The sequence below is a fragment of the Capricornis sumatraensis genome, chromosome 6 (assembly GCF_032405125.1).
Source record: "Capricornis sumatraensis isolate serow.1 chromosome 6, serow.2, whole genome shotgun sequence".
Lineage (NCBI taxonomy): Eukaryota > Metazoa > Chordata > Mammalia > Artiodactyla > Bovidae > Capricornis > Capricornis sumatraensis.
Genome location: NC_091074.1, coordinates 90,711,754 through 90,723,810, shown reverse-complemented (window position 1 = coordinate 90,723,810; position 12,057 = coordinate 90,711,754). Strand labels below are relative to the sequence as shown.

At 49.3% G+C, this 12,057-nt stretch overlaps 1 protein-coding gene and 1 non-coding gene across 2 annotated transcripts in view; both read left to right on the top strand.

Moving 5' to 3' along the window:
- Positions 1 to 2,572, top strand: part of FANCC (FA complementation group C) — a 319,894-nt gene extending 317,322 nt beyond the window's left edge. Inside the window, exon 15 of the mRNA XM_068974480.1 lies at positions 1,925 to 2,572. Coding sequence (XP_068830581.1) covers positions 1,925 to 2,089 — 165 coding nt within the window. The 3' untranslated portion in view covers positions 2,090 to 2,572. The remainder of the gene's footprint in view (positions 1 to 1,924) is intronic.
- Positions 442 to 544, top strand: LOC138081557 (U6 spliceosomal RNA). The gene has a single exon (XR_011145018.1). It is a non-coding gene; the product is annotated as a U6 spliceosomal RNA (small nuclear RNA).
- Positions 2,573 to 12,057: the final 9,485 nt, after the last annotated feature.

Here is a 12,057-nt window from a genome sequence, read left to right as displayed (position 1 = left end):
ACGTGGGAGTTGAGGTGGCTTGCACAGAGCGTCAGTGATGGCTTCTAAGTAAAAGCCAAGAGAGGATGATCTGGACACCAAGAGCCACATCGAATCTGCCCAGGCCGGCAGCCCGCCCCCGCCCCGAGCCCCTGCAGAGACCCTCTCGGCTTGGGCGGCTGCCAGTAGGTGGCCGAGGAGCACCAGCATCGTCTAGGGGCCCAGGGTGTCCCCCGCTCTCACTCACTCAACACCCGTGCTGCCGAGTGAGCTGCCTTGACTCACGGACAGAGGTGGCGTGGGACTGAAGGCTGTCCTGGGCCCCGGAGAGTCCCAGGTGGACCAGGGCAGCTGGTCGTGCTACCAGAAGGGCCCAGCGTGCACACGGGGAAGGAGCCTGGCCTTGGGCTGCTCAGGCGACTCAAACATTTGACTCACACACAGCAAACACATACGTGGTGCTCACTTTGGCAGTGCACAGCCTAAAATCTGAAGGAGATAGAGATGATTAGTGTGGCCCCTGTGCAAGGATGACATGTAGATTTGTGAAGCATTCTATATTTAAAAGAAACAAAAAGGCATAGATTACTCTCAAAAACAGAGGTTCTTATATACTTGAGTCTGAAAAAGCACAATAAATTCTTCACACAGATAGATTGTGAGATTCTCCCCCTTTCTGTTGAACCAAACTCTTAGGAAAACGGCACTTAAGGGTACCGACAACTAAGGCTGTATTTAGCAGAAATGACAGTTTCTGTGTTTCCTGCTTCCCTTCAGATTCAAGTGTCAAAACCTTTGTTGTTGTTGCTTAGTTGCTAAGTCGTGTCCAACTCTTTGCAACCCCATGGACGCATACAGCATGCCAGGCTTCTCTGTCCACTGTTTCCCGGAGTTTGCTCAAACTCATGCCCATTGAGTTGGTGATGCTTCTAACCATCTTATCCTTTGCCACCCCTTCTCCTTTTGCCTTCAGTATTTCCCAGCATCAAGGTTTTTTCCAGTGAGTCTGCTGTTTGCACCAAAATATTGGAGCTTCAGCATCAGTCATTCCAATGAATATTTTGGATTGATTTCCTTTAATATTGACTGGTTTAGTCTCCTTGCAGTCTAAGAGTCTTTTCCAGCACCACAGTTCCAAAGCATCAGTTCTTCAGAGCTCAGCCTTCTTTGTGGTCCAACTCACACATCCATAGATGTCTACTGGAAAAACCATAGCTTTGATTATACAGACTTTCTGTCTGCAAAGGGATGTCTCTGCTTTTGAATATGCCAAGTTTGTCATAACTTTCCTTCCAAGGAACAAGCATCTTTGAATTTCATGGTTGCGGTCACTGTCTGCAGTTATTTTGGAGCCCAAGAAAATAAAATCTGTTACTGCTTCCACTTTCCCCTATTATTTGCCATGAAATGATGGGATCGGATGCCGTGATCTTAGCTTTTTAACTGTTGAGCTTCAACAAGGCTGTGATCCATGAAGGGGGTTAAAACCTTAGGTGCCTGTTAACAAACAAGTGGGCCAGCCACGAGCCCAAGAATGCCATTTGTAAAGCTGTCTGTGTGAGAACAGGTGGCACTCTCTTTTCAGCATTTTCCAGTTCTCATATTAGAGTGAGCCTTTTGTAGAAAGTCAAGCATAGTACGCTCATTTGCCTCTATTGCTCACAGCAAATAACCCCCAAAGCTTGTGACAGGTGTTCAAGAAATAAAGCATCTGTCTGTAGCTGTTGTGTGTCTGAGCTTTAGGAAATGACTCTGCTCACGAGATGGCCAAGGTTTGAAAATGGTCTTGCTTTGCTCATCACCTTGAAAACAAACAAGAGCCCTCTGGAGCTGATAGGAATGCAGCTGCCTCTGGAGACAGGATGGTTAGGGTTGGTCCACTGAGGAAGAGACGAGTCTGTCTGCAAAGTGTTCTAATTTGTCTTCTTTTCTGTCCGCATTCCAGATGGCTCAGACGGATGCGATAATGAATGAGATTATTGGCCTCCTGGACTATACTTTGTACAGATGGGATCATCTTTGCATGGAAGCCCATAGGTCGAGAAAACTGGCCAGGGAGCTCCTCACAGAGCTGCGAGAGCAAGCCTCGCCCAGCCAGGTTAACCAGTGACTCCACATGATGAAATGACGGGGCCACTTCTTAACCGCCACAAGTTTGTAGAAGTTGTTCCCTCTTCGCATTGTGAAAAGGCGCCATAAACATCTGGCAAGATCTGGTAGTCCATGTCTCACAAAGAATGTCAGGTGAGATTTACTCACTAATGACAAGATTGTGGCTTCAGCAGCCCCTGTGCCTGGCTCAGCCCAAATGTCAACTAGAGAACTGCTAAAGAAAAGCCTGGATGGGAGAAGAGATTTCTATTTCCTTTTTTCCCCATATCAAACCAAGACACCCGACTATTATTTGGATGTGTCAAACCCTTTGAAACAAGAAGTTGGTCATGCACCACTGATCATTTTAGAAAATACCATAGCCTTTTTCCACTTTTCTAAGAAGTCTGGTAATTGTTACCAGTATCTCATCTTATCCACTGGGATGCTCTCTTGCTTTCCTAAGATGTCCTTCATTCAGGATAGCGTGCATCCCTCGAGTTTCCCTCCCATGGCCCCTGAGCAGAGCCCACCAAGCCCAGCAGCAAGTCGTGGTGACAGGGGAGCAACACATCTTAGCAGTGGAATGAAGCCAGCTCTGGGGCCTTTCGCTTTACATTCGCTAAGCACCGGCTGTCACTGAAAGAGCTCATGTTGCCTCAAAGGTGGCTGACAAGGTAGGGTTCAGGATGTGTTCTGGAAACACTGGAAGAGGTTATATGTCAGCTGTCTTGCTGACTAAAATGGGAGTTGGAAATTTCTAATAAAGAATTGGGACTTCAACAATATTTATTTCACATCAGTTAAAGACATTTTTCCCTCTTAGGTTTATGCTTTTGCTTTTTTGGGTATTATCTGTCAAGTGAGTCGAGACTTTTATGTCCACTTGGATTTATGTATTAGTCATCTCTGAATCTGCCTTATTCTTGGCTTCTGTTTGAGGGTGAGTAAAGTTTTGTTGTATTAGACATGAAGCTGTTAGAGGAATTACTAGTTTTGGTATACGGATCCACCTGAAGGTCTGGAAAATTCCAAGACCTTTTGACCTGAGCCTTCCATTTGAGAAATGCTGCAGTATGAAAGGTGTGCTGTTACAACACTCATCACAAGTGCCTTCCTCATGTGCTCCCCTGGGGCTGAGGATGCCTCTCCTCTGTCGATTCTTGCTGGGGAAGCTGTGAGCAACCTCAGTGGACATGAAAGAAAAGGCTCAGTTCAGTGGTAGTGAGTCCCCCCCTACCCCGAGTGGCCACTGGGAACCAGACCTGGCGGGGAGGGGTATGCTTCCACGTGGACATCCATTCACACTGTATTTCACAGCAAGTAATAAAAACAGAACAGTTACCTATCTCAGATTGTTTAATCCACATTTCTGGAAATTTCCTTCCTGACCTTACCTCAGTCTGTCTGTAGTATTTCCTAATTCCTTTACAAAGCCTCTAAGTTCTCCTAAGCTTTGGACTTAGATCAAAGAGGACAGAGCCCAAAACTATAGGGAAAAAAAATGTATTAAATGGCCACCCTTAATACAGAGGTGATGTTATTCATCAGGATTTCATGATGTTTGTAGAACTTGCTAGCTTTTTAAAATCTGTAATTTGCTTTATAGTTCGTCAGTCTGTGGCACCTAATTTTGTATTAAGTATTACAGTTTTTCTCAGAAAAAAAAAAATTCTCTCTACTCCCCAATTATGGAAGCTTTAGGTTTCTCAAAACCTAGACAGGTCTGCCCCTAGAAAAGACCAATTATAATTGATCTCTAGGCCTAGGAAACTTGCCACTGGATATCTAAAAACTGCTGAGGAGAGTGGATGTAGGGCAGGCAAGTCAGCAGCAGCTGCTAAAACAAAATGAGGTGCATCAGAATATAGACACTTTTTCCCTTTAAGCCATACTTAAATGTTACCACTGAGTGTAAGCTGAATTGATGTACACATTGTGCACCCCCCCTCTCAGTTTCTGAAGCACGAACACATCTGCAGAGCACACACCACCTTCCTGCTCACTCTGGTGTTTCAGACTCACAGCCCTTTCGCTCCAGCCCCCCAGCTCCCTGGGCGTTGGGAAGGGGGGACCCCACCTGCAGCTCCACTCAGCCTCAGAGCACATCCCCATGGCTCTCTCAGGATCTGGCCGCCCCCAGTTTTACCTCAAACAGCTTGCACTGGGCTCTCTGGACCATCACTCTGCTTCCTGACGTGGGGGACCGGGAGGCTCCTGTCATGTTCAGGAGGCACCTGAGGCCGCAGAGGGCATGTGGGGACGAGCCCCCACCCGGGCGGTCCTGGGTGCCAGGTCCATCTTCTATACCCGGCCCCATTCTCACTGCTGGGACAAGGGCACCAGACCGGGTGAGAGGGGACAACAGAAAGCCGCATCTTCCGTCGAAGCGGAGGAGTGAAGAACGGATTGGAAGAGGATCAGACCTGGGCAGTGGGCAGAAATTCAAGGCAAATTGATACCAAGCCTGTCCTGTTACCCAGAGGGGCCTAGTGTTTGCACAGTGAGAACAAACCTGAGGAATGTTCTACCTTATTCAACACAGAATTCAAACTGTGCTTTCCAGGGAGGAAGATAATGAACTTGACTGCGCTTCTTGCCTTTCTCTTCCTCTGCCAGCCCATCACCACCCCACCCACAGCCAGTGGTGCTGGTGATGATTTCCTTCCTCTGCCTGACACTGAGTTTGACATGGATTTTGTGTATTTTGTCAAACAATCCTGTTATTAATCAACACCAAACCATCTCATTCCTAAAGAACCAAATTTAAGGCAAAATAAATATGTGTGTCTTAAAGCCTTCTTCTAAGATCCAGGCCCACAGTTTGTTTATAGCATGGGTCCAAATCATATCCCTTCTACACAGACTGATAATAACAAAGGAGGGTTTTAATGTAGGACTTCCTCTTCCCCCAATCCTTGATATAATTGTGCTAGTGAACCGTACTTGGTGTTTGGGGGTAGGAAACTTGCATGCTTGGATACTGAGTTTCACACTTAGATCTTCTATAGAAGTAGAAAGTCTCTTAAATCAGTGTTGAAAATCTCAACCTCTGGTTTTTCTCACAATGTGATGAATCCATGTGCATCAAGTTAGGATTCTTGTTGCAAGCAACAGACACAGTGTTGAAAGCAAAAGGGAAGTGATCCAAAGAGTACTTAAAAGCCCACAGAGGACTTCCCTGGTGGTCTAGTGGTTGAGAGTCCACCTGCCAATGCAGGGAACACGAGTTCGATCCCTGGTCTGGGAGGATTCCACATGCTTCAGGGCAACGGAGCCCACAAGCTATGACTACTGAGCTCACGGCTCACAGCTACTGAAGCCCAATGCCCTAGAGCCTGTGCTTGGCAACAAGAGAAGCCACCGTGACGAGAAGCCCGTGCAGCCAAACTAGAGAGGAGACCCTGTTATCCATAACTAGAGAAACGCACATACAGCAACCGTGACCCAGCCAGAAATGAAAAAACGCCCACAGAACTGTCGAGCAGAGAAGGCTTAGCTGTAGGCAGCCAGCAGCAGTGCCCAAAATCCAGGTTCAGAGTGGCCAGGTGAGGAAATTCCTGCTGTTGCCACTGAATTCTGCAACTCAGGACCCTTGTATTAACAGCTTGTCCGGCAAGCTTTGCTGCCTTCTGGAGGGAGACAGGCCCCTGCACTGCACTCTTTGAAGGGCTGGCCAGAGTCCCAGCTGCTGCACCTGCCTGGAGAAGCCCAGGGCCCCCACATGCTCTTAGGCTGTAAGAGGAGCTGGGGACGGTGTCCAGCTGGTTTCACTTCTGTGACATTATTGGATGCCACCGAACACGTCCCCCTTAGATAGGAGGGGGTCAGAACCTGGGCAGCTAAAGAGAAGGACGAATGTCCATACGCACTGTCTATCCTTCTAGAGCATCACGGAAGGATGAGCGCTATGAAACAGCCCAACACTAGCAGAAGACGGAGGAGGGCCCTTGGCAGAAAGCTGGTTTGCAGGCATCTGAGGCGGGGGTCACCAGTGTGGCACCGTTAACCCTGGGGACCCAGCAAGTCTCTGCAGTGGGGGCTTCATCCCACACTCTCTGAACTAGGTGCCAGCCCAGAGACAACAACTGAAACTTGGTCCACACATTGCCAAATTGAGAACCACTGCTCTAACTGGTGGTTCTTTCCTTCTGGAAAGACATCCTGGATAGAAACACAATAACTGCCTTAGATATATAAATTAGACTTAATAGAATCCTCACAGGAGAACTAGGTGTCCTGACTCCAAAATTTTTATGGAAAAATAAACATTTTTAAGAAAAGCCAAGGAATGGGATTTCCCTGGCGGTCCAGTAGTTAAGACTTCACCTTCCCATGCAGAGGGTGTTGGTTCAATCCCTGGCTGGGGAGCTAGGATCCCACATGCCTCTCGGCCAAAAAGCCAAAACAAAAAGTACAGTCACAAGAATCCTGAAAGTGAAGTGTTATATGCAGTATAATGACAAGCATGCATGTTGGCGTATGTTCTTAAAGCCCGAGTTACTGCAACAGGTTGGTGGGACCCGAGAGAGGGGCGCCGTGGGGACTTTCCCTGTCAGGGTGACAAGGGCCCTGCCCGGGGCTCCAGCCAGCTGCTCTCAGGCCTCCTACACCAGTCTGGGCGGCACCTGACCCACTGAGTCTCTCTCCTCCCTGACAGCTTCCCTTGGCTGGTGGAACATTCCAGGGCCTTCCTCTGTCTGAGGGGGCTGGGCCCTGCCCATCCCCTGACCTCTACTCTGCAGGCACCCTGGACTCTATCCTTAGGTCTCCACCCCGTGGCCCCTCACTCTGCTGGCCTTTCACAAGCCACCTCTGTGCAGAGGGGCTACACCCTCCTCGGACGACAGACCTGAATACCCACGGCCCACCAGCTATTTCCAATGGGCAGTCAGCGACAATATCAGACTAACATGGGCTGATGCCACCAGCCCACCCTGCACCAAAACCACAGTCTCAAGTCAGTCGATGGTGGCTCCAACTTTCCAGGGACTCAGGCCCAATTTTCTGTAAGCATTCTGCCCTCCCCTCCTCTCACCTGCATGTCTGCGTCACAAGGACGTCCCTGTATCTGACTGCTCCTTGCTCCTTGTCCTCTGAGACACCAACACCCCTGTTCTCCCTGCTCCCACTCTCACCCACCCGCAGAGTTTCAGTGACCCTTTCCAACTGCCTTCACGTCACACCCCTGTTCAGAGCATGGTAAAGCCCAACATTCTTAAAACAGCATTCAAGGCCCTACACAGGATGGACCCCAGGTAATCTATTTGTATATTTGACTGTCTCCAATACAAGTGCCTGGAATAGTGTCAGGTATACCATGGGTACCTGACAAATATTTGTTGAATTAGTCTAAGGATTTATGATCTGCTGGATCAAAGAAAAAGCAAGAGAATTCCAAAACCACATCTGCTTCTGCTTCGCTGACTGTGTGCTAAAGCCTTTGACTGTGTGGATCACAACAAAGTGTGGAAAATTCTGAGAGAGACGGGATTACTAGACCACCTTGCCTGTCTCCTGAGAAACCTGTATGCAGGACAAGAAGCAACAGCTAGAACCAGACATGAAACAATGGACTGCTTCAAAACTGGGAAAGGAGTACGTCAAGGCTGTATATTGTCACCCTGCTTATTTAACTTCAATGCAGAGTACATCATGAGAAATGCTGGGCTGGATGACTCACAAGTTAGAATCAAGATTGCCAGGAGAAATATCAACAACCTCAGATATGCAGATGATACATCACCCAAATGGCAGAAAGCAAAGAGGAACTAAAGAGCCTCTTGATGAGAGTGAAAGAGGAGAGTGAAAACCTGGCTTAAAACTCAGCATTCAAAAAACTAAAATCATGGCCTCCCGTTGCATCACTTTGTGACAAACAGAAGGGGAAGCAATGGAGACAGTGGCAGATCTTACCTCTTTGGGCTCTAAAATCACTGCAGACGGGGGCTGCAGCCATGAACTTAGGAGACGCTTGCTTCTTGTAAGGAAAGTTATCCCGCTCATATGAGGTACCTGCTGCTGCTGCTAAGCCACTTCAGTCGTGTCCGACTCTGTGTGACCCCATAGACGGCAGCCCACCAGGCTCCCCCGTCCCTGGGATGCTCCAGGCAAGAGCACTGGAGTGGGTTGCCATTTCCTTCTCCAATGCATGAAAGTGAAAAGTGAAAGGGAAGTCGCTCAGTCGTGTCCGACTCCTAGCGACCCCATGGACTGCAGCCCACCAGGCTCCTCCATCCATGGGATTTTCCAGGCAAGAGTACTGGAGTGGGATGCTGTTGCCTTCTCCGATGAGGTACCTAGAATAGTCAAATTTGGAGAGAAAGAAAATAGAACAGTGGGTGCCATGGGCTGTGGGGACAGAATGGAAGGTTATTGTTTCATGGGTGAGTCTCACTTTGGGGTGATAAAAAAGTTCTGGAGGTGGATGGATGGTGATGGGCCCACAATGACATGAAGGTCCCTAATGCCACTGAAATGTAGATTTGAAAATGGTTAAAATAATACATTTCACGTTACTGCAGTAAAACATTAAATAAAAAAATTTAAATTATATATCCTTTTATCTAGTAACAAAAAGCCAGTTCTTCAGAGCTGCCTCCCCCAACTTCAGGTTGCGTGGACCCACCGTGAACAAGTCGAGAAATTATCCCACAGATGCACTGCTGCCTGTGTATATGCAGAATGCCCAGGGCACTGGAAAGAACTCACAGCTTCCTCAGTAGAGGGCTGGTTAAATAATACCAACCATCAAAACGTAGCACATGACTTTACAGTTGATGCCAGGCCCTGTTATCAGGGCTTTAAGTAAATTAATTCATGTAATTCTCACGACCACCTAACAATATTGTCCATAGCTTATAGATAAGGAAACCAAAGTCCAAAAGATTACACAGGTGACATCGAGCAGGGCTGGGATCTGAATAAACAGACCTAAGGAGACAACTCAGCCATGTGATGTTCAGATGTCGCAGCCATGGAAAGATCCGGGGACACTCTGCTCCATACATGCATAAGCCGGGGGTCTGCACGTGTGCTGCGGGAGTGCCTGCTCCATCTCTGCCATCACTCTGCTCACAGTGATGGCCTTGGAGGAGGAGCTGGTCAAGAGGTGGAACAGCGCTTGCTCTTTGTTTACATACTGTTTATATTTGTTTGCACATCTGATGTATGCAAAAAGAATTTCCAATCATCAGTGTGTAAAGGAACGATCGTTCTCAGAGAGGCTCGCTGTTAAATGATGCTGCAAAGGGAAGGAGGCCTCCATGCCCACTTGTAACTCAGAGAGGAGACTCCTGCTCTGGCGCCCCTGCTCACCCACCAGCTCAGTGTCATCGTCACAGCTTATTTACAAATAAAGAGTTTTCTAAAAAGAGGTACCCTGACCTAGAGGGAAGATGGCCTGAGGACCGGGGCCTTGGTGCCCCCAGTTGGGGCCATTTGTGGGCCGTGACATTAACTTCCTTGATGTCAATCTGTCCATCTGCCCAGCCTTCTGTGATCACTAATAACCAGTCTCCTGCTCTACAAAACGTCTCCGCAGCCCCCAGCTGCGATGAAGCCACAATTTCTGCAGTTTTCTCTTCCTTGACATAATCACTTAATTTATTAAAGCAGCTAAAAATCATAAAACTACAATTCCTTTCATGTCTTTGCTTTATAACTCAACATAAATACACCCTTGTGCCTGTACCATCCCATGGGTGAACACTAAAATTGGCTCCCATCTAAATTGCTGATTTATCCCCATAATTCACATTTTCTTGAGCCTCCCTCCTTAGGCGGAACTGATGTTTAAGTCCCAGGAGATGTAAATCTTGCAGTGAGAACATGAAAACCTGAGGTATCACTCCTGCCTTTCCAATCTAACCAAGAGTGTCCTCGCCGGTCTTAAGAAACGCATTTCCACTTCCAAGGTTTGTGCTGCCAGACCTCATGTGACAAGGGTGGCCTATTACCTTGGAAAACAAATTTCTGAACTTGAGACTCTAAGCAGTGTGGTCAGGCAGGCGGTTTCAGCACCTCCCACTCCACCCCACAGGCAAGAACACCTTCTGTGCTGGGCCTGCAATGGCGGCTACTGCTGCTAAGTCGCTACAGTCGTGTCCAACTCTGTGCGACCCCATAGACGGCAGCCCACCAGGTTCCCCTGTCCCTGGGATTCTCCAGGCAAGAACACTGGAGTGGGTTGCCATTTCCTTCTCCAATGCATGAAACTGAAAAGTGAAAGTGAAGCTGCTCAGCCGTGTCCGACTCAGCGACCCCATGGACTGCAGCCTACCAGGCTCCTCCATCACCAAAGGCTTGGGCTGGAGGAAGTTACAGGCAGGAGTACAAAGGCGGCTTAAGCAAACAGAAACCACGGTGTGGACCCAATCCCTTCTGCTTCCTAGACAAAGCCACAGAGGAGCTGTTCGGAAAGTGGTGCAAGGCTCCCCTGCGGGGCGGAGCTTTGCCCTCCAAGGTGGGCATCCCATGAGGGAGCCCTGGCCACCCCATCAGATGCCCAGAAAAGGCCGGGGACCTAGGCAGTGCTACTGGAGGCTGAGGACAGTCCCTGGAGCAGTTCGGCCCAATTCAGTCCTTGGGGCTGAGAAAGCAAACCCGTGAACTTCTTTTATCTCAAATGACACTTTGAAGGGACCAGCTTAGTTTTATGGGAGTGGTCTGGAGAGGAAGAAAACATGCAGTCAGAGAGGTCTTTATCTGCATTTTTGCACTCTTTGACTCGTATTCCCAAACACGCACATGCAGACAGACAGACAAGCATGGGGTTCCGGAACCAGCCGCCTTTCTCAGGCCCGACCCCCACGAGCAGGCTTTTTGGCTCATCCTTGCACCAGGGTCAGGTCTGTTCTGCTCTCATGCTCCAATGCTAGGGTGCCTGGATGCCCACCCATCGTCCAGGCAGAACACTAGTCCTGGGAACCACTGGGAACATCTGTAGTTTTATGGTAACTTCCTTCCGCCCCTAGGCTTAGCTGATAGCCTCCTCCCTCTTTTTCTCACACCCTCCAGTCATTGGACTGGAACAGAAATACCTCATTAGCCGATCAATCTCCCAGACAGCACCAAAGAGTGGGAAAAGATCTATAAAACCTCACCCATGAATACTTAGCCAGCTTTTCCTCCCTTCCACCTTGTAAACTCCCAGGGCCCAGCCAGGGAGGGCGAGGTCATTGTACCCGGGACAGTGGCCTAGGGGCTTGAATGTGCTCCTCATTGAGCCTGGCCTCTGGGCACTGCCCTGGGAGGTCCAGGCAGCCCTTTAAATCCCCAGGCATCTCCAGCCCGTCTTGGGCCAAGGAGGCTCCAGGTGGTCAGGCTTGGGCTCAGCACTGTCCTGGCACCTTGTATGGCATCTTTGCCACAGCTGGGCCCTGCACAGAGGGCACCCCTCTCACCTCTCTCTGCACCCCGAGGCGGTCCAGTCCAAGGTGCTCTGGGGGAGAGGATGCTGCTGCAAGGTACCAGCTAACACGTGTTACCTGCTGGCAAAGTGCCAGAGTAAGCATTCTCCCCCCAACCCCCAACTTCTTGCGAATGGGGTGTGGTGAGCTTTCCACCCGAGGGAAGGTGCAGGCTTGGGACACCCAGGGTTCTGTTTGGCAGGAGCTGCTGGGACACCATGCTCCTTGCAGGGTGGGTTGGCTTTGCTGAAGTTCTGGGCAGATTCCTTCTCACACGCCTCAACCTCCCACCCAGCTGGCTACATCTATAGAATGAGGTGGCTGGCCTGGAGCATAAGGCTCTAAGAAAAACCAGTTCTTTGTGAGGAGCCACTCAGCTTTTGCCTTCCAGCTGTCCAGAGGGTTACTGCTGCCCTTGTTGAGGCCGGCTGTAGCCAGGGCAATCTGGTGCAAGCAGACCGCCCTGCAAAGCGGCCTAGCTGCCTCGACGGCACTGCCTAGGGCTTTGCCGAATGCCTGTGGGGTCAGGCCAGTTGCAGAAACCTTTTAGAAGTCTTCTCTCCACTGAAAGCGATGG